The following is a 22,090-nucleotide window of genomic DNA, read 5'->3' as shown; positions in this document are numbered from 1 at the left end:
GACACAATCAGAAATACACACAGATCAAAAAAAGCAGACATTTACCAATATACTTAATATTAGTTATTATTATTATTATTATTATTATTATTAATAATAATAATAATAATAATAATAATAATAATAATAATAATAATAATAATAATAATAATGTACCCTAAAGAAAGCATTCATTACTTTGCATTTAATTTAATATTTATTTAGTCATGGTTTCTACTGTAATGAGACTGGAAACCCAGAAGGAAAAATAAAAACGTCTCTTAAAAATGATTTTTGCCTTGCTTTTTTTATCTTTCCCTTTTTAGCAGCATGTTGATCTCTTTGTCTTTCCTCCTTCGTTGTGTAACAGTGTGGCGTCTCTTTTTGAGTCAGACCTTTGACTCAACATTCTGGTAAGAGTGAAAAAACACAAGCGGATTATACCAAGGTTCTTCTTCTTCTTCTTCTTCGGTGTAGTTTTACGGCAGTTGGCAACCAATGCAAGGAGCATTACTGCCCAAATCATACAAAGGTGAATCAAAGTGTATATGCTTGTGTGTGCGTTACCTGGCAACAGTTTCCAAACACTCGATCACGTTTTCTCCAGAGGCAGCGCTGCACTCACTGAATGCAAACTTGTGTTCCTGTGAGATCAAATGCTGCCCTCAGTGTTTCTGGTTAAACAGCAGCAGTGACGTGCCGTGGGCACTAGGGTTGGGTAGGCACTGCCTACCTTGCCTATACCCAGACTGTACGTCACTGAACAGAAGTGCACCTGATTCCTACCTTTGCAAGATTCTCCCCCTCTTCACGTCTAACTTGTCGCTCTGCACGATCACACTTGTTCCCAACAAGTAAAATGATGACGTTTTCACCCGCAGAATCCTACAGTAACAGGAAAGATATATTATCATAGTCAATAAAATGTTTTTTTTTTTTTTTTTTAAATGCAATGATAAAGGTTTGTTTGTTGCTCTGTGCAGGTGAGGTGAGGCTTGATTGGGAAAATAGAAATGGTTACGACGTAAACGTGGGCTGCAGACGTTTTTTTCAGTAGGGTCATGGGCCTCAAGTCAAATTGAAGTTCTTTTATTTTCAAGGGGAATTGTTTTTTTTTTTTTTTAAAGTTAGGCAGTACGTGGTCACTTTTCTTAGAAGGAAAGTGTTGTTAGTTGTGTTTTATAATTGTGTAATTGTAAAATAAGGTTGCCTAACACACTGAATTATATCTCTATTTCTAACTATAGTATATAACCAACACTTACACCAGAGGTTCCCAACCTTTTTTGGGTCGTGACCCTATTTTAATATCACAAATGTCCGTTACCCCAGAGACTTTTTCTTTCTTTCTCGAATTCGTTAGTGATCATGTTTATTAAATTGTGTAACAAATACAGAATAGCCAGGATTAGTGCAATAAGTGACAAGTGTTTAACTAGATTTATATTTGAGAAAGTATAGAATACAGTTTTATTGATAGTTATTGTGTGTGGTTTGTGTTTGAAAAATAATAATTTAATAATTTAATTTAAAAATAGAATTTTACTAGACAATTCAGGGGACCTCCTTTTAATTCCAGGCTACCCGACACGGGGTCCCGACCCAAGGTTGAAAAACCCTGACTTACACAGATGCAAATATTTCACATTGTTTGTGTATATCAGTCAGTCAGTCAAGTTTATTAGTTATGGGATATTGATTGTACAACATAAATGTTTAGATTTGAGCTTGAAGCTAATTCACTTTTGATGTCCCATTAGCAGGTCACTCCATAAAATATCACATACAGTAGTTAATAAATGTCATATGCTGTAGTCATAAAGCATTCCATCCTGAAGATATTTAAAATGTCAAATACTGTAGATATTACAAATCAACCACACTAGCATCACTGTCTGTTAGACTTTTTGATTAAAACATTGTGTTCTATAGTTTGATATTTGGTTTTAGAGCAGACTACAGAGTCAGGGCATTGATCTAAATCCTAACCTGAATGCAGTTTGCCCAGTAAGAGACAGCAGAGAAGCTGTGGGAAGATGAGATGTCGTACATCAGGAGGAAAGCCTGCGCTCTGTGGAAGATTTGTCTTGTAATGCTGCGAAACCTTCAGAAAACAGAAAGAAAAAAAAAAATCATTCTTTTTCTTTTTTTTTTTTTTTTTTTTTTTTTTCTTTTTACCTTGTTTGCACATGCTGTTGAAGGTTAACACTACAAGAAGTGCAATCTTTTAACAGCAATGCATATTTTATTATTGCAATTAAATAAATGAATTTATTTCATTGCATAATTGTGACCATCACCAGCCCTCCCTAGGGAAGGGTAAATACTTTATTAAAGGGAGGATGTAAAAAAGAGAGAGGGCAGTGTTACACCAGGGTGAGGGGGGTGGGGGGGGGGGGAGTTAACAGGGAGGAGGGATACAAGATAGGAAAACGAATGGGTGGGGAATAATCAATAAGTTTCAAGTGATGTGATGTGAAATTGTGGTTGTGTATATTGTGCTTATTGTTGTGTTATCAAGCCAGTCTGGTGACCAGTGTGCGGCTTAGGAATAATGGTGGTGGCTGTGAGCAGAGGAGGAAGTGAGTGGAAGTTACATAAAACAGGTATTTGGGAACAACGTGTCTATGGTTGAGCCCAGTATGAGTGTTATCCCACAGCCCGAGGCCAGTGCGTCCATGACAAATGTGATTCCAAGAGCCGCTACTGCAAAACCCATAAGCCGCCCCCGGGCCCGAAGAAGCAGTCGGGCCAGCAGAAAGAGCGAGAGATCTAGGGGCCCCCGGCGACCACCCCACGGCCAAGCAGCCCCCCGAACGCCCCCAAGGTCCCAAGCCGAGAGGCTGCCATTGCCCCCCCCATACACACCCGAAAAGCCCCCAAGGAGCCAAGGACCCAGCGCACCACACCACCGACTCCAACCCCCAACCCCCAGATGCTGATGCCGCCCGCGCCACGAGCTTCAGTTCTTTAAAGCCAGGGCCCCCTCCAGAGGCCAAGCCAGACCGCCCCGCCGGGATGTGGCCCCCTAATCTAGCCCCGACACTCTGCCTCACGGGGGACTGCCCAAGCAGGGGCCGCACCAGAAGGTATGCAAGGGCGCGGCACGCGCCACCCGCCCCAGAAGACCCCCGCCAGGACCGGCCCGGCCAGCCGGCCAAGCACCCCGGGCCCCAGGAGCACCCCCAGGGACCAGGACCCCCCAAGGGCAAGCCCCCGGGCCAAGCCCCCCGGGACGCGCCCCCCACCCCAGCCCAGGTCCCGGCCACAGCCCAGCAGGACCGCACAGCCCCAGACAGCACAAGGCCAGCAGCCCAGGGCCCGCCGCCCCCCGGACAGCGCAAGCCACGGGGCAGCGCCCCCCGCCGGCCCGCGAGCAACCGGCGACCCCCACCGCGGGGACGGAGGCACCCCAACGGCACACATCCAGCGCGGGACAGCAGCCCCAGCCAAAGATGCCCCGGACCCACCCACCAGTCCGCAGATGGCAGGACATACCCACCAGGCGGCCGAAAGCAACCTCAACCATCGGAACAGCTAACGCCGCCCCCCCAGTAAACAGCATCATCCCGAGGCGCCAAACAACCCTGCCCCAACCCCGGTGAGGACACCAGCACCCCCCAGCACACCCACCCCCCAAACCGGCGAGGCAGGCCGCCCCGGGCCCGCACACCGCGGGGCCCGCCCCCAAGGCCACCAGGAGACAAAGCAAGCACCAAGCCACACCCAAGGGGGAGAGGCACCCCCGCGCCCCACCCGGCCGACACAGCCCGGAAAGACCCCCCAAGGAGAGACCCCGGCAAAGCCCCCCCGAGACCCACCGCCACGCCCGACCGCACCATCTTGATGTGCTTTTACTCTATGCAGTGGCCCAGCCACCAACAGAGGGGCCAGGCCCCCACCGGAGAGGCCCAAATATGTGTACCAACCCACCACCCTGTTATGGTGCCTCTCCATTGAGGAATGGAGAGGCACTTCCCGATCCCCTGTGTGAATGTGTGTGTTTGGTGAATGTATGGGGTGTAATTAAAAGAAGGGGGATGGAGGGGAGCGGTGCTCCCCCTCCTGCCTCTGTGGATTTATGTGTATGTGGTGTAATAGGCCGGAGGGTGTAAATGATGATACACCCTCCGGGGGGTGACATGTTGAGATGCAATTAAAATTGGAGGGATTAGTAGGGCAACTGGAGGTGGGAGGGCCGCCCCCACGCCACTACATAGTAACACAGGTGGCGGCCCCCTCCACCCCCAGCCCCACCATCCAGCCCCCCAAGGGTTGGGTATTGGTGTGTGGTGCATTTTGTGAGTGAGCCAGACCAGCTGGGAGTGGGGTGAAGTGAACATGTAGGAGGCCTGTCCAGTGTGAGCCGGGCCCGTCCGCGTGGCGGGCCACGCGAGAGGGTAGATGGCGCAGACGGGCAAGTGGCACTGCGGGCCCCGGAACAGCACAGCCGGAGACCCCCCCCCACGGCACCCCCCAGACCGCGCCGGCCCCGCGGAGCACGGCGACACCCCCCACCCCCGGGCACAGCCAGGCACCAACAACATCCCCCGGCGCCCCAGGGGGCGACCCCCGCCGCCCGCCGGCCCGGAGCAACGCCACCCCGCCACCAAGGGGAGCGGCCGAGCAGGGGGGAGGCCCATGCCCGCACCAGGGCCAGCACAGGCCCACCCGGCGCCACGATACAACACTCTCCACCGGGAGGCGGCCCCGGCCCCCCCCGACGAGAGAGGACGCCATCCACCGCCAAGCAGGGCTATCCCGCCAGCCACGGACCGGCAAGCCAGAGTACCGAAGCACCCCCAGCCCGGAACCGGCCCCCCACACCAACGGCGCCAATAGAGCCCCCCCCCCCCCCACGGAGGCAATCCCCGACGACCCACGCACCGGCACGAGACACCCCCCCGACGCCAGCACACCCCGAACAACAGCGGGCCCAAGGCCACCAGCCCCGCCCCGCCCAAGGCTGCGCAGCGCCGCCACGAGCCGCGGCCGGTCCCCGGGCAGATGGCCGGAGAGCACCTCCCCGGACACGTAACCCAAGGATCCGCCCCCGGGGCACCCCCGCCCCGGAATCATTCTTTTTCAAACCTATTTGCACATTGGTCCAGAAGCTTCGCTAAATATCAATGTTGACATTTCATATTGAATGCAAAATTATTAATTTATTTTGGTTTTATCAAAAATATTTTTGTTTCTTGCCAGTAATTTGACTTTGACTTATTTGTGTTTATTATGTTGATAGTTTGGAGCTTGAGTTTGATTAAATTGACTTGTTACGACAATGTTCAGATTGCTCATTATTTTAGGTGCTATGTGGCCCTTGGAACAATCACATTTTTGTGGCCCCCGCTGTGAGAAAAGTTGCCTGTTCTATATTCTCATGAGATACAGTAATTGAGATGCAGAAACATTTCCTGGTTGATTAAATGACTTGATTATTGGTGTTATGATTTATAATCCCTCTTGTCAATACCAAATGTATTGTGGAAGTTTACTGGCAATACATTTTTAGCTTTGAACATCATTTGAGTCACTGAGAATTACAATGATGGTGCCCTCTATCATATTTCATTCAACAGTTATATTAAACATTTTAATGTTTTACTTGCCTTTCCTGGCCTGCTGTATCCCAAACGTGTAAAACCACAGGTTTCCCATCCACCATCACGGTCCACTTGCAGGTATCAAGGCCTGTAGATGATATTTTTACCTGTAACGCACTTACGTACTGTGTATTTAAGGAGACAGGTAGTTTAATTATGTCTTACCAACAGAACTTGGTACAGCTAAAGAAAACTTCCCACTCTGAGCTCTTTTAATGAAGGAGGTTTTTCCCACACTGGTATCTCCAATCATGAGCACGTTGTAATGGTTTGTACTAGTCTCTACTTCTTTGGGAATACCAGCTGATATGCAAATGAAAATGTACATTGATTGTTATAAGGAGAGAAAAAACAAACAGGCTTACACTCAACTGCATTAAAATCAAAAATGTAATTAAAAAATATTTTCTTACTCAAAGGAATTTTATTTTGAATATCTTTTCCTGCTTCAAGCGACTGCACTGAAGTTTGCTTTCTGTGGAGAGGAAACCATTATGAGAAGTACGGTTCTCATAAGTTCTCATCACACGAATAACAGGTGTTTGAACTTTTCCCATGCATGCATTTAGGTCTATCTAGTTACAACAAAGCTCTACTTTGTATTGGGACGAAAGAAGGAGGTGTAGATTGTCTAAATTACAGGTACCTTATAGCATTTCAAAGGTCATCACTGTAGCAATGTCTTTATATCTGACTAATGTTCATCTTACCCCATTATGATTGCGTTCTCTCCATTCTTTGTCAAAGCGAAGCTAGACAAAGGTGTCTTTGAACTCTCATCATCCTGTAGACACACATCATTAAAATAATACTCTTTGGCTACAAGAAAGTGCAGAGAAATTAGTTATAATGAGAGGGAATTTGTTAGTTACATATCCGTTTCTTTAAGGACCTGCTAACCTCACGTTTATATTGGAAATTGATAAGAGAAAAAGCCTTTTGAATCAAGTGGATTTGTGTTCAAATTGGAAAACTTTTGTGTTTCTGGCCAAGTCCAGTGTGTGTGTGTGTGTGTGTGTGTGTGTGTGTGTTCCTATTTGCTGTGTAAAAATATCCTTACTACTTTGAAGCTGATTTAATTCAGTTTTTGAAGATTTATGATGAAGAATGAGATTGTTACTTATAACTTTAAATATGGAAGGTTCAGGTTGAATGAATAGAAATGTAGGACAGACTGTACCTTCACCTTTGTCTGATCTTTTGAAAACACCGTTGTGGTTATTCAGTTATTTTTTTTACTTTGGACTAAATGCAGTAAACTAAAAACAAATATTAAAACCTTACACTGTGTTGCTCACCTTTGGTACTTTGTCTTGACAGTCTGATTCGGTCGCCTTGGTTTTATCATCGTCTGGATCACTTCTGAAGCGACTCTGATGCTCCATATAAAATGTTTTTGCACTCTGGTCTTCATTATAATTCTGTCCATGGGATTTACGGTGAGATCCCAATTTTCTTCTTCTTCCTATACTTGCCTGCTCTGACAGGGTTTGACTTTCAGAAGAGGGTGATGGAAAAAAACCTGGATCCAATTGATCCTTTGTTTCCCCTTGTTGGCTTGGAGGTGTTGGATTTCCTTCATCTGTTTGCTGAATCTTGGGATTTAAATAAGATTCAGTATTTAGCTTGTGTTCCACTGTTTCAGAAACACCTTCTTTACCTTGTTCCTCTCCCTGTTTGACTGCGATACAATGTAGCTGTGTTTGTTCACTGTCAGTTGTTGTTTTTCTCTCTGTTGCCTCATTTTCCTCTTCTTTTGGGAAAAACTCGTCTCTTTCTGCAAAAAAATTAGACTTTTTGCGGTTGGAGCCCATCTTTCTTCTGTTCACGAATTTTGAAGTTATACTCGGAACCTCTATCTCTGAAGTCAAGCTTTGAGCTTTCTCGTCCACTTTGTTTATTTGCTCTATTTTCAAATTCTCTCCAATTTCATTTTCATTGTGTGAAGTTGGAGACTCAGTGATGGGCGAGGTTCCTCGTACACGCTGTGTATTTTTATCCGTCTGACTCACTGAGCATGTGTTTTCTTCAGAGCTCATTTGTACCTCAGTGTTTGTAAAACTATCCAGCTGTGATGTGCGCAGGGAAACGTCCATCCTCTCAGTTTCTTTAACATCAGCTACTTTGCTGCTGCATGGTTCTAAATTGACCACTTCTTCCACTCTGGGGAAGGCAGACTGCTCTGTCAGCAGACTGTTTAAATCATTTATGATTGGTATCAGATTACGATCAATGATCTGCAGGTCGGTAGAGCTGCATTGTAGATCATTACTCATGTCTTGAGCTGAGGTGATTTGATTAGTTTTTAGTATTGTTTCTTCAGCAGAAGCTAGTAAATATTTGTTTTCAGCAGTCAGTGTACTTTGAGGCATTTCATCTTTTTCCATCCCCTCATTATGTTTGCTATTGGGTTGAAGTTTCTGTGTGGTGCCTAGCGCTCTTTGCTGCTGTCCAGATTTTTTGTCAGACATAATACCATCCATATGAGTTTTTATTTGATGAATGCTGTTGGATGAGTCATTTGAAATAGAAGTTGTACAACCATCAGGCTCATTTACAGCCCAGGTTTCTGTACCAGAAACAACCACAGAAGACGTTCCACTTTGTGCTTTACAGACTTCTTCTTGATCAGTAACATCAACTTCACTGTGTTTGAGATCATCACCGTCATTATTAGAGGAGATACCCTGCGTGTTTGGCTTTATGTCAGTCAGAACAGAAGCTTGAAATGATTCCATCGAGTCCATAAATGTGTCAGTTCCTGTGAGCTGGCCCAAGATTTCAGCGCTCTGGTCTTTCCGAGTATCATTTTTGGAAATCTCGTTGTTTTCATTCTCATTGTTGTCTTCCTCTGATGAGTTTTTAGGCTTTTCGTTCCTCTGTGAGCTATATTCTAAACCAGAACTTTGTTCTTCTAATTCTGTGGTTTCCACTCCTTCATTCTTCACTGCATTATCTTTTTCAGTAACAATATTCACCTGCTCTGATCCCCTTTTTCTACTTGAGCCCAGTTTTCTTCTGTTTCTTATTTTAAGGCCTGTATCACTTCCTGATTTACCGCTCTGAGACTGAAGTGTGGAGTCTACTAAAACAACATTTTCAGAGGTTTTTTCAAAACTATCTAAACGTTGAGTTTCTCTGATGTCATATGAGCTTAAATTTGAATGTTCGTCTGCTGCTTGAGGCAACACCTCTTCTAGTTCTTTGTGGTCTTTTGTATTTGTAGTGGAAGTGCACATAAAATCTACTGAATCAACACAATTGGTCAAGCTTGATTCAATTATCTGACCAATGAATGCGCTTGTTAAGATTTCAACATGCGAGTCAGAATGTGCATCTTGTTTGACCTCAACACTGTCTTCTGTTTTTGCAATGTTTTTAAAATCTTTGTCTTCATATACAGCATCATTTGTCACATTTTTCAAATTTATTTCAGATATGTGGGTGCCATTGTTTGCATCCTGTGCAGATGCCTTGACAATTCGGACTGCTTGCAGCATTTGGCAGTCCTCGGATTCATCCATTTTTTTCAACGTTACTTCCCCTGGTTTTTCTAATTGCACAAACCCATCACATTGAATGTCAGTATTGCTCCAGTCATCAGACTTTCTCTCTAATTGCTCCAACGACAATGTGCCAACAGTGCTTTCATCACCACTGAAATGTTTTACTGGTTTTTCTACATTTTTTTTAGAGACTGTCTCAGGGTGTGATTCAGTATTTGGACATTTTTGTTGGAAATTTATTAACTTATGTAATTCTGATGGCAGGATTTGGGAGGTATTGTTTTTACATTCAATCTCAGAGAGATTTGTATCTTGAAGCCTAGTTTTTTCAACATTGCTTTCGACACATTCTTTTATTAGACTGTGACTAATGGGTGCTGAAGCATGAGTGGAAATTTGATTAATTTCAGGATTGTACATTTTGTGAGCTTGGTCTGTAAGTGAACTACAAAATGTATCTGAATCAGTAACATCATCTGTCACCCTCTCAAATGTGTGATGCTTTTGTGCGGTTTGTTGTATTTGAGTTGGTACGTTACCAGCTTTGTCCTCTAATTGAGCACTGTCTGGTTGCTCAGTAGATTTATCCAATCCTTTAATCTTGGTTTGTAATGATTTATCTGATCTCTCATTTTCAAAATTTGTCTCCATTTGGTGCTGATCTTGGACATACCCACTTTTCAGATTTAAACTTTTTAGGTCACTCACCACGATGTTTGTCATAGAGTTTTTGTATACCTCAGGAGAAAACATTGCATCGACATGGGAATGAGGTTGGTTAACCCCACTATTCCAGTTTTCCATATCGTCTTCTTCCATAACTTGACGTTTTCCTGTATTTTTGTTACCACTGTGATCAATGACACTTTTCACCTGCTTGTTCTGAAAATTATCTTGACACTCAGCTTGGCCTTCGACATCCAGAGAGGTAGCATTTTCTTTGACAGTATTTTCAGTATGATCCCTATATATTGATGGGTGAAATAGAGCTGTAGAGGAATATGATTTGTCAACACCGACGAGTTCGTCTGTTCTATCACAAGGGCTGCTCTTATCTGTTGGTTCCTCTCTTGTGGTTGACTTCAAACTTCTCTTGAAGCATTTTTCATTCTCTGTGAACCACTGCATGTCATCTCTTTCATTGCTTTGCATCTCTCGTCTCAAATTTGGACTCATTACACTTAACTGTTTATCCAAAGAGTGGGACAAAACATCCTTAGAACTTAACTCGGAGGGCCCAACATTATGTGAATCTTCTTTGATTTCTTCACTGTCCACTTCTAACCCTTTGCCTTCCTTTAAATAAGGGCAAGTGACCCCTGATTGATGACCAGATGCGATGAGAGAATGATCTTCACTGGCTTCAGAGACATGAACAATTCTTTGTCGTGCTACCTTCTGTGTTGTTTCAATGAGAGCAGTACTTTCAGTCATCTCTTTCACTTCCTCTCCAAACTCCTGGTTGGATTTGCTTTCTACAGCTCGTACATTCTGCTTTCCCTTGTTTCTCCTATTTGAGCCCATTTTTCTCCTGTTCACAGGTACTTCTGGTCTGTAAGGATGCTTGGTTTCAGGTTTTGAACCCACATGTAATTCATTACCGTCTTCTGGTGAATCATGTTTTACGCCAGCAGTTCCGTCGGTCACAGGAGATTTATCAGCCATAGATGTTTCATTTAAATTAACTACCATTCAACGAGACTTGCAGTTGATAATTCGTTGTACTCCAACCAGAACTATTTACGTTCCAATCTAAAACATAAAACACTGACTGTAAGTACAATAATTATGATTATTAATGCCACAAAAGCTCAACAGTGGAGAACAAGAGAGATCCTAAATTGATTACCACACCCTTATGACAAAATACATAATTTGTATCCAAGGACTGCATATGTACTTACCACCTGAAATCAGCAAGTGTCTCAAATTGGGAGCCAACTCCCCATGTGAAGGCATAGCTTTGTTCAACAAGTTAAATTTCATCAGCGGGTGCGTTTATCAGCATTCATTTCCTGTGTTAGTACATCCCCGTTGCAACATTTGAAAGCCACATGCAAAACTTCCTGTTTTGAAAAGGTTTCGATTTTTCTAATCAACAAAATGTAATCTCATGTGAGCACTGAACCTAAGCACATAAAACAAGGGCTATGTTGAAAAATATTCTTGCACAAAATAAACTCATATTTCCTCTTTTAAAAGACAATTTCTTTAATAAGTTGGTAAACTGTGTTAACAAATATAATAATTGTTAAAATAAAATCCAGAATACCCATAGATGTTTTAGTGATAAACAACTCAACATAATAGGCTAATAATTGAGTCTGCATTGTAAATAGACAAGAAAATGTATGATAACAGATCCATCACATGAACTTTATTTCGACAGTTAAAAAAAGATATTGATGTAAAACAAAACCCTGCAAGACACATGCACGTGCTAAACCAGGCTTTTTTTTTTGAACCAAAAAAAAAAAAAAAAAAAAATGAGAGAGAGTGAGTGAAAGAACTCTGATTGAAGTACAGACAAAAACAGTTGAGTCCTTTGTCATACCAAACATTTCCATCACAAGATGCAACTCCACCAACTTCAGGGTGTCTTGAGCTAGCAAGAAAAAACTAAAACAATAAAAGAAAAATAAAACCCCCTTAAAACAAGCCCACAACCATAGAAAAAATTAAACCGGAGAAACATTAGCCGATTCCTGATGAAAGACCATTCTCCAGGTCTTCATTTCCTGTCGTTAGACCTGGAGCGACTAGAAAGAAAATTGCACGACATATATTAGTATTTATGTTTCAAGTGCAAATGTCAACTTGCATATTTACTGTAAATAAGAGAAAAGATAACAAATGTACCTTCTTGATCGTGAGAGAGATCTTGAGCGCTTGGATTTCTTGTCTCTGGAAAGAGATCGATATCTCGGCTTCTCCCTTGAAAGAGACCTTGTAAATTTATCAAAAGAAAAAAAATATTTAGATCCATAGCCCAACGTACACTATAATAAGAGGCCCAATAAATACAGTTTTACCTGCTGCGGCTACGACTGAAGCTCCTTCTCCTAGGGGATCTGTTGTATGAGTGATTGGAAGACAGAAATACAATTATTTTGTTGTCATTTCAGTCTGTTAATTTTCTTGATCATAAGGTCGGCATTAAACTGATGGAAAAAGACGGATCCTCATTATCAAGGACAAGGTGACAAAAATGTTTTATGAACTGAAATTGCTTCGATTAGGAAACGTTTGGGCTCGGCTTTAGGAATTGTAAAAAATAGTATCAAATTATGCACATTTGCAGAGAAAAGTATGCGCTTTTTAAGGTGAGACAAATTAGACCGCTTGTTTTCATTTTTAAAGAAAAAAATATGCACAATTACTGAAAAAAGTTTTGAAACAAATACTATATATATACATATATATATATATATATATATTTTGGGGGTCAATCACAGAAGATCCAAAAACCCTTTTGATATATTAAAGAAGACCTTAGTCAAGGCATTATAATAAACTTATATGCACAATTGGTTATGCAAATTTGGTAGCCATCAGATTTGTGCAACTCTATTGAGCTATTGCATAAAATGTGAGGGAAAACTAGTAGCTCTGAAGACTACATCAAATCACACAAACTACAAAAAGCAGGAAAAAAAGTAACTTACTATTTTGGGGGATTTGACAAGAAAGAAATGACGCAAAGAAGCCCGACTGATGGTGAGGGAGGTCAAATTGCAGAGAGGATTTACCACATGATGCAATTGTTGGAGATATGAAGTTGCTTGGTGGCAGGTTGGTGGGTTGTTGTTGATTTTCCCTGCCTTTTTTAGGAGAGGGTGAGTGATGGGAAGGGATGTTAGCCAGGGGCTTTTCCCGCTGTGCAGTAGAGAACAGACCGAGCAAAGAAGCTGATCGGCTGACAATGGGAAGTGCACTGCTGGTGATTGGGTAAAAGTTGGAGGAAGAGCAGGAGGATGCTGGGAACCGCATGCTCAGGAACCACATGGTTGGTGGAACCTGACGACTGGCGATGCGCCTAGGTCATGTGACACCAGCCAAGCTGATTGGGGCTCGCTGGTCAGCTGTCAAATCATGCTGAAAGAAGACTAGTTGATTGACTCAGATGGTGAGAAGCAAGGTGGTGGCTCTGAAAATGGGTTTAGTTTTATTATTAAAAAGCAACTAGACTTCAAAAGAAGAAAAAAAGAAATCTGCAGAGTCATTCCAATAGTATGTGAGAAAATGCTCACTTTGATTACTACAGCACATCAACAAAATTATTTAAAAAATGCACTATTGGACAGCCAAGAGCACACATCTTAATGGTTATTTTTGCTTAAAAGGAAAGCTAGCACTTAATAAATTACATTAAAAGATTAAATTGTTAGGAACAACAATTAAAGTTAAAAAAATTTTAAAAAGTGTGCTTGATGCACATTTGATAAATTTTGATAACAATTGTCAGAACTATTTTGCACTTACATAGTCATAAATTACAGTAACATCTTGTCACATGGCTTAGGTTGAGTGTGGCAAAGATTAAAATGTAATAACTAACTGTGAAACAATGTTAAATCCTTGAAAAGAGGGAAATAAATCATTAAGTAAGAAGTGTTTGCATACCTGCGTCTAACTGGAGGACTGCGACGTCTAAAATCCTCTCGAGGGCGTCTGCTCCATGAAGGAGGCGGCCCACGACTCCTGGAGCGCTTCTCCCCCGTTGACAACTCCACACGCACACGACTGCCGCACATGTTTCTATACATACAGCATTTAATTAGTAATTTTGTTTTAGAAAGTTAAAACTTCATGGAAGAGTAAAAAGAGCAGCCAGATGGTTGTTACCTGCCATCCAGTTCTCTCACAGCATCAGATGCATCTCTTGGATCCTCAAACTCAACAAAAGCAAATCCTGGGGGATTCCTGGCGACCCAAACACTTCGAAGTGGACCGTAGTAGCCAAAAGCTCTCTCCAGTTCCGTCTTATTTCCATTGTTTCCAAGGTTTCCAACGTAAACTTTGCAATCTAGGGGACAATCTCGTTGAAAAGCAGGGTCTTTGAGGAGAAATAATAGACATAAAATGTGTGTTGAAAGCCAGTTGTGGCCATTTAAGGAAATACAACCACGACTATATTTGCAGATGTGTGTAATGGCTGTATAGCTTCTGCAAATTGAGCTTTAAGATATACAGCTGCTCGTCATATAATTAGAATGTCATGAAAAAGTTGATTTGTTTCAGTAATTCCATTCAAAAGGTGAAACTTGTATAATGTATACATTCATTTCACACAGACTGACATATTACAAGTGTTTATTTCTGTTAATGTTGACAATTATAACTGACAACTAATGAAAACCCCAATTTGAGTATCTCAGAAAATTAGAATATTGTGGAGAGGTTCAATATTAAAGACACCTGGCATCTTGCACAAGGAGGACAAGACACAAAAGGTCATCGCTAAAGAGGCTGGCTGTTTCTAGAAATCTTTTTTATATCAGTCTTAAGTAATATTCTTATTTTCTGAGACACTGAATTTGGGATTTCATTAGTTGTCAGTTATAATCTTCAAAAAATAAAAGAAATAAACATTTGAAATATATCAGTTTGTGTGTAATGAATGAATATAATATACAAGTTTCATACTTTTTCAATGGAATTACTGAAATACATCACCTTTTTCATGATATTGTAATTATATGACCAGCAGCTGTATAGTTGCATTGTTTACCTAAATTGTGTTTTTGTGTATTACATACAGTAAAATTTGTTATCTATAAACTAAAGAAGAACTTGAATCGGGGGATACTCAAAGCCTAAAAATCTGATCGGGACCCAAAAATTGTGATAAAGACACCCCCCAGCTTGCTATTTTTTTAAATGGCAAAATTTGGCAAACTAGACATCAGAGATACAAATGTGCATTGTGAATTACCCTAACAAAACATTATGTGAGGAAACCTTGATTAGTTTATAATTTATTTATTTATTTACAAAAAAAGAAGAAATCAGTAGAAAAGCTGACATACCTCCCATTCCAGTGATCCTCTTCTCTTCTTTAAAGTTCTTGTAGCTAGATGAATGGCAAGCAAGGGAAAAAAAAACAACTGTTACAAATCTTTATTAATCACCAACAACAACTTCACTAGTGCTGCCTTTTCTAGACAAAGCCTACAAACTCTGCTGCACAAGCATTAAGGACCATTGCAGGGTTCTCACCAGGAATTTTTCAAAGCATTAGGGGAACGCACAGCGCACGAGCGAGCGCCATTGGCGATTTTTTTTTTTTTTTTAATTTATAACTCTCAGAGGGCTAAATATAGTGAAGAAAAGATTAAGTTTTTTTTTAATCTTTGTTCCAGCTTTACTTTAAAGCTAAACCTTATTTGTTGAATTGATGAAGATGATGACGAATGTAGTTAGAGAGTTTATTTATTTATTTTATTAAGTCACACTTGGTATAGGTCCTCCACAAATAAATGCTCACAGACACTGTATGGACAAGAAATAACATTTGATTCAAAAGTCTGATTCCAAGACGTGATTTTCAAATTTAAATGAGGTATTATGTGGGACCTGCAGTAATATTGGAAAAACGACAACAGGAATGCACAAAAATATACAAAATGACTCCAGAAACACACAAAATGACAACCAAAACTGACAAAATTACTGTTAATAAATATACACAGACTCCAAAAACACACAAAATGACTCCAAAACACATATATTAAAGAAAAATACACCAAACGACAACAAAATAAATGAAAATGAGTTTAAAAAAAAAAAAAAAAAAACACCACAAAACTAGATTTTACACAAAAAACAACAGAAATGCACAAAACTACACCAATAAAGATACAAAAATACACCAAATGACTCCAGAATCACACTAAAATGGCAACAAAAAACAACTATACAAAAGACCACAGAAAGATACCAAAACACACATGACTACAAAAAAACATACATTACAGAAAAATACATCAAACGACAAAAATATTAAAGAGTAAAAAAACCAAACTTAACATTTATTAAAAATGCTAAATATGGACAAAGCTGCATTCATTAGCATATAGATTTACTTGGGAGCAAGTTCATTGAATTTGTTGTATAAATCTAGGTTTTTTTTTTTGTCCCCCACAGTAGCGCATGGACAGCTTTGTCCGGACAGGTCCCTCATGCACCGTGGAGGAAGCTGCAGGTCTTACCAGATGGGTCATAGCAGTGGCTACACCCATTTTACTTCTTTTGATTATGATAAATCTAAGGAAATAGGTTGTATATAAATATATATATATTTATTTTGCCCTGGCATTTTTTTTGCTGTTAGGTTGAAGAGTTGAAAAATGATTTTGAATAAAATTTTGAGGAATAACGGACAATTGCTTGCTTATTTTAAAAAGTATTTAATATTTCGTAACAAACTATTGATATAGTTGTTTACAATCACAAAAGTGTCATTTATCCAATTACTCAGTTAATCGATGAAAAAAAAAAAAAAAACTGCCCAAGAGAACACAACCCAAACCTATCTGACCAGAATTAATGTATTCTTTACAGATTCCAATTTAATATGAAGCTGGATTTAAATGCAAGAGGGGAGATGAGGGCGGCGGTGTTTGCATATACATCAACAACAACTGGTGCAACAATGGTGAGCTAGTCTCATGTTACTGCTCTCCTGATGTAAAACTACTGACTATAAAATGCAGACATTGTTCTTCCCTGATCTGTTATAACTTTTGGCAGTATATAAAACTTGACATGTTTTTTACGGTCTGACCAATTAGTACAGCCAAAAACACGACAATAGTTCACCATTTCCTCTCAAAATTCGGGATTTGCTCGTTTGTGTGCTGTTTGTAAACCGGCTGCTTACCACCAAAATGGCGACTTCCGGGTTGATGACGCGCCGTGAAAACCCTCTATACAAGTGTTCTTATTTTAATGAGAGCAATGGTCAAGATTTGGCAGCAATAAAAGACTCATGAAATCTCTTAAGGTGCAGGATTTTTAACACTGTAAAAATGTGTTATTTGAAATAATTGCTCAATGGCCTGGCCCCCAGCAGATCCGTGTCTAATCGATCATTCGCACTACAACTACTACATGAATGGAGGCCGCACCTAGCACCTAATGGACTCTGTTGATCTACTGCTAACCTTTCGGTGGCACATACCTACCTCACCGTCACTCAGCTGGTCTACGGAGACCAGTAAAACAGGGTGCAATGGGTCATGTGTTGTTCACTCTCTCCCCTGGTGCGTACACTCTATTTTTACGATTGTAGCATTACACACCCAAGTGTTAATCGCCTTAGCTAAGTTACTACTGCTAGCTTCTCGTTTGCTGTTCAACACTAATTTCTATCAAAACAAGTTCAATCAATGTTACACGTTTAAAATTGTCTTTTGTTGCTCGCTTACTGCTTCTATTCGTGTACAACAATGGTATGCTGCTACAAGCGGCTTCCAAGCTAGCTAGGTTCGCACACACCTCGTGTAGACAATACGTAATCTATGTACATTGTAGTTGAATTACACCCAATCATCTAAGCAGCAAGAAATCGGATTGTCTTATCAACTTGTTACACAAAATACAAATGTAAGTTTGATAAGTTTAGTAAATTCGGCTCACCTTGTCGCGAACTTCACGTCAGACCGCTAAACCCCGTTAGCCTGCTAGCTTCAGGTTAGCTTAGCACCAAAGCGGAAGTACACAAACAAAAAGTCGTCCCTCCTTTATTTCTTCGTTCGTATCTCATACCACATCTCAGTAGAAATACTGCCTCCTACTGTACAGAAAAGGAAGTTGTCTGAGGTAGGTAAACCTATCATTGCTGAGTTTGGGGGTAAAATTAATTGTTTTAAAATTATATTTTACCGCCAGGGAATCAATGATTTTCACTAATGAACTTATATTTGATAATTTTTTTGTTCCCATCCATCTACTGTGTTAGGGCTGAGCAATATGGATATGGATATTTTTTCCTCAAAATGCTGATATACGATATTAATCTTGATATTTTTAACTCAATAAAGTCTTACCAGAAATACATTTATGGATTACATTTGCTGATTTAAAAATTCCACACAAGCGTATTTATTAACTAACAGTTGCACAATATGTGCCACTTTAGTCTTTTTATTTTCTAAGGGACAGAACGTGTGAGTGAGTTTTGTAGTGTGGCTTGTTTAGGGGAAGGTCTGGGTTAGGACGTGTGTGATTGTGTAAACAAAAACAAGTTAAAAATATAGTTATAGTGTATCTTGATTTAGGTGATATTGTCATTTTTCGTATCGAAAAAACTCGATACATCTTGAATCACAATATATTACCCAACCCTATTCTGTGCACATACATCTCCCATCAAAACGTTGATTAGTGATGGAGCTGGCTACGTTTCCAACTGGGGGTCCATATTTTACAATGGACCTAATATAAACTTTTCAACTAATTTTGCAGTATTTTCTAACTGACTAGATACAAATTCCCTGTTTAATAGCATCTTAGCATAGCATCTTAGCATACTCCTATTAATCTTGTGCTATGTAGCTTCAATCTAAATTTTTGTTAGCAAAGTCAACACCTTTCATTTTGTCTGCAATGATGAAGTTTTACTATAAGAAATGTGTCTAAAATTGTATGTTGGCAAGTATTTTTTTAGTCGACACTCACTAAGATTACCGTATTTTTGGGACTATAAGGTGCACTTAAAATCCTTTAATTTTCTCAAAAATCGACAGTGTGCGCTATAATCAGGTGCGCCTTACATATGTATAAATATGTCAAAATGTTTTAGTACAACTTTGGTAAACTATGAAGCTGCACCGCTTGATGGATTTTTGGTGCTTTACCGTAGTCAGACGCCTCACAGAGTGATATGTACCAGTACTGTTCTTTAACGTACCATACATATTTTATGTTTTAAACCTGAACAATGCTGAGAGTTATTGTTAATGAGTTGAATAAAGTTTGACTTATCTGACAATTTTGTTTCGCTTAATGCGCCTTGATAATAATAATAATAATAATAATAATAATAATAATAATAATAATAATAATAACAATAATAATAATACACCGGTGCACCTTATGTATGAAAATAGACCTGTTCAGTGATTGTGCGCCTTATAATCTGGTGTGCCTTATAGTCTAAAAAATACGGTATTTATTTATTAAGTATTATTGTCTTTGTGGTAAGACTGAACGATTAATTTCATTTGTGATATTATCGCAATATTTTGCAAACACTGCGATTTTTTAAATTGATTGATTTATTGTTCTTTGTCTGCACATGCTGTCAATGTTTGTTGGGAGTTTGATTTACCAAAAAAATGTCCAATTGGTTAAAGCAGATATTAGTTCTCTTTACTTTTCCTGCGCTTTAGTATGTGTGATGTTACTGACTGGATATTAGTAAGCTATATATATATATCTGTTTATTTTATTTCTTTATAGACTGTCCTGTTAAGTACAGAGAGTGTTTAAGAAGTGCAGTCCAGATGTTTAATGAAACATGAAGTTAGTTAGATATGTTGAAGATGTAAAGCCACAGATTTGTTTGCGTTATTGTTGTAATCGGTGCTTTAAAATGTATATTTTATATTTATTTAAAGTTTAAATAAATCTGAAATTGTTTTTATATGAAACATTGATATATTGCTTGTGTTCATTGAAAAATACACGACAAGAGGCCCTTGAAAAAATAATCGCATGTTAAATCGCAATACTGAGGAAAAACAATTGCAATTTGATTATTTTCCAAAACTGTTCAGCTCTACTTTGTGGATAGCATATTGTTCAATAAAACTTTTAAAATTACTACATATTTTCCGTTTTCTTTAGAAAAGAGAGGGTTTTGTATCACATCTCGGTTTGCCTTATGGAAATCAATGGCCGAATAATAAGAGCTATTAACCGTTTTTTGTGGATTTTAGATTCATTCTTTAGTTACGCCTGATTACAGACCTGTATTTATGTGTAAATCTGAATGGGTATTATAAAAATGTGTTTTTAGGCCCATTATTTGGTTTCATTAATAAACACTGCTGTCTAAAGGTGAGCTGTAGTGAGCAGAACCAGACTGGGAGCTGAGAACAGTAGAGGGTGACTGGAATGGAACATGTTTTTATTTCACTAGAGGGCGATATTATTCAAGTTGGTTTCATTGTCCAGCTGTCTTTTCTGTATTAAATGCATGGAAGCTTCAATCTTTCCTCCACATTGGACTCATTAAGCATTAAACTTAGACCCAACTCTCAGTGCCAAAGTGTCAATTTAAAATTTAGTGTTTTTGTTTTGCTTCTTTTTGAAGAAGAGAATTTGGGACTAAATCCACTTTTTTTTTAAAATTATTATTATTTTTTAATTTAATCTTATAATAAAATAGCAATTAGCAAGTGTCAAGTTAAAAAATAAATATTGTATGCAGGATTCACAACCATCACAAAGCAACAAAAACAAGTTCATAAATGTGTTTCTTATTTTATATAAGTGAATAGTTGATGGATTTATGAACTACATTATAACAAAGTACAAGAAAACATGAATTGACAAAGATTTACAACCGCTTTTGTTATGAAAGGGCTTGACGTGGAAGTTGGTATTTTGTGTTTGAACATCTTGTCTGTGTGTGTGTAGAGCATTGAAGAGAACTGAGCTGTTCGTTCAGCCAAATACGCCGTCAGTATTTCTCTATTTGTGTTCCGTGTATTTGGTTCTCTCTCACACAGGAAGTTGCAGCCATAATTAGCAGGCATGAGTTCAACAGTGTAGAACATTTAATAAAAGTAACTACAGAACATTGCCAAAAACTGCACCAATACACTGACTTTATCACGTGTTTCTTCTTTGTTTGAGGCATAAATTCTTGGCCATGACCCTGAAAAATAAACCTGGTGAAAACAACTGAGCCATTTACTGATTACAAAGGAACATACTCAGCAGTGAGGGAACAAACACCAATCTACTGTTAATTTAGACTGCATTCAACTGATTATGGAAGAATCTGCACAACAGCAGCTGACAGTTGACTGTGCTTCTTTTGATAATGACCTTGTTAAATTATTACAGTCACACTTAAAGGGATACTCTATCCAAATTACCTACAAAGACCGTTCAACTGAAGGCACGCGTTGGTTTGGAGTAAAATGGCCGACATTGGCATCCAAAATGTTGCCCGGGCTGACATTTTCAAAGTCCGATTTGTCATTTCCTGGTGAGTGCAACATCGAAATCCGTCCACCGTAATGTTGCTGCTCTTCTTAAAATAACGTGATAATGGCTGAGACGTAACTAAGTGCTGAAATGTGGGATTGAAAAATTCTATAAATATGAAGAATTAGCCTGATGCTACAAAATGACATGCAAATGCTGACTTTGTAAATTTTTTTAAATGGCGATGCCCTCATATTAAGGATTATTATGTGTATTTGAAGGCTAAAAATTGATAAAAAAAAAAAATATGTCCGACATGAATTAGTAACAATGTTTTATTATTCATTGATCATTTAAAGTGCTTTGATGTGATGGGTTGTTAAATTGTATATTCATTGAAGCCTCCAATAATGTAGACAGAAGTGTGACTGGATTTTTTTTTTTCTTAAACTACAGCGTAATCTTTAATGGAAAGTCAAAATTCTAAAAAGATCGTCCTGAAATTTCACTTTTGATAAATTATGACAAATAGTTGACAATAATGCAAGAATATTAACTGAAAAAATTGATGTTTTTTTTTATTTTGTGAAGATTGATTCTTTGTTCTATCAACACAAACCAGGAAATCCACCATTTTAAGTCCACCCAATCTTTCCTTCTTGTAAAAGCTATAAAAATCTATTGTTTAGAAAATAAGTACAAGTCCTCGGCTGAGATACATATTGAACAAAATGAAATAAATTCAGGTATCACATAAAACACTGTTAGGTGTTTCTACTACAGATTCACACACATTGTGTTTACAGTTGATAGAGATGGTAGGACTCACGACAGTGT

General features: G+C 39.5%; 2 protein-coding genes across 7 annotated transcripts; both read right to left on the bottom strand.

Annotated features, from left to right (window-relative positions):
- Nucleotides 1–177: 177 nt before the first annotated feature.
- On the bottom strand, nucleotides 178–11,098 carry rab44 (RAB44, member RAS oncogene family). 5 transcript variants are annotated; one of them, XM_028446761.1, is made up of 11 exons: nucleotides 10,996–11,098; nucleotides 7,246–10,843; nucleotides 6,884–7,180; nucleotides 6,296–6,369; nucleotides 5,999–6,060; nucleotides 5,751–5,888; nucleotides 5,592–5,673; nucleotides 1,969–2,083; nucleotides 766–864; nucleotides 547–623; nucleotides 178–389 (listed from the first exon to the last, which is right to left on the bottom strand). In XM_028446761.1, the coding sequence occupies exons 2-11, from the start codon at nucleotides 7,327–7,329 to the stop codon at nucleotides 302–304; spliced, it is 1,116 nt and encodes a 371-aa protein (XP_028302562.1). In that variant the 5' UTR covers nucleotides 7,330–10,843; nucleotides 10,996–11,098; the 3' UTR covers nucleotides 178–301. The 5 variants fall into 5 exon arrangements, 2 of the variants coding, with proteins under 2 accessions (XP_028302562.1, XP_028302561.1); XM_028446760.1 differs by having other exon boundaries at nucleotides 6,884–10,843; XR_003674079.1 differs by lacking the exons at nucleotides 178–389; nucleotides 547–623; nucleotides 766–864; nucleotides 5,751–5,888; nucleotides 5,999–6,060 and having other exon boundaries at nucleotides 2,064–2,083; nucleotides 5,592–5,710; nucleotides 6,884–10,843.
- A 351-nt stretch (nucleotides 11,099–11,449) lies between these two features.
- On the bottom strand, nucleotides 11,450–17,848 carry srsf3a (serine and arginine rich splicing factor 3a). Of its 2 annotated transcripts, none has more exons than XM_028447851.1 (7): nucleotides 17,732–17,848; nucleotides 15,121–15,164; nucleotides 13,937–14,117; nucleotides 13,715–13,849; nucleotides 12,124–12,162; nucleotides 11,951–12,037; nucleotides 11,450–11,850 (listed from the first exon to the last, which is right to left on the bottom strand). In XM_028447851.1, exons 2-7 carry the CDS (start codon nucleotides 15,125–15,127, stop codon nucleotides 11,823–11,825), a joined length of 477 nt encoding a protein of 158 aa, XP_028303652.1. In that variant the 5' UTR covers nucleotides 15,128–15,164; nucleotides 17,732–17,848; the 3' UTR covers nucleotides 11,450–11,822. The 2 variants fall into 2 exon arrangements, with proteins under 2 accessions (XP_028303652.1, XP_028303651.1); XM_028447850.1 differs by having other exon boundaries at nucleotides 13,937–14,147; nucleotides 17,732–17,846.
- Nucleotides 17,849–22,090: the final 4,242 nt, after the last annotated feature.

Source organism: Gouania willdenowi, chromosome 5 (assembly GCF_900634775.1).
Source record: "Gouania willdenowi chromosome 5, fGouWil2.1, whole genome shotgun sequence".
Lineage (NCBI taxonomy): Eukaryota > Metazoa > Chordata > Actinopteri > Blenniiformes > Gobiesocidae > Gouania > Gouania willdenowi.
The sequence above is the reverse complement of the archived record's forward strand: the minus strand, read 5'-3'. Positions and strand labels throughout refer to the sequence as shown.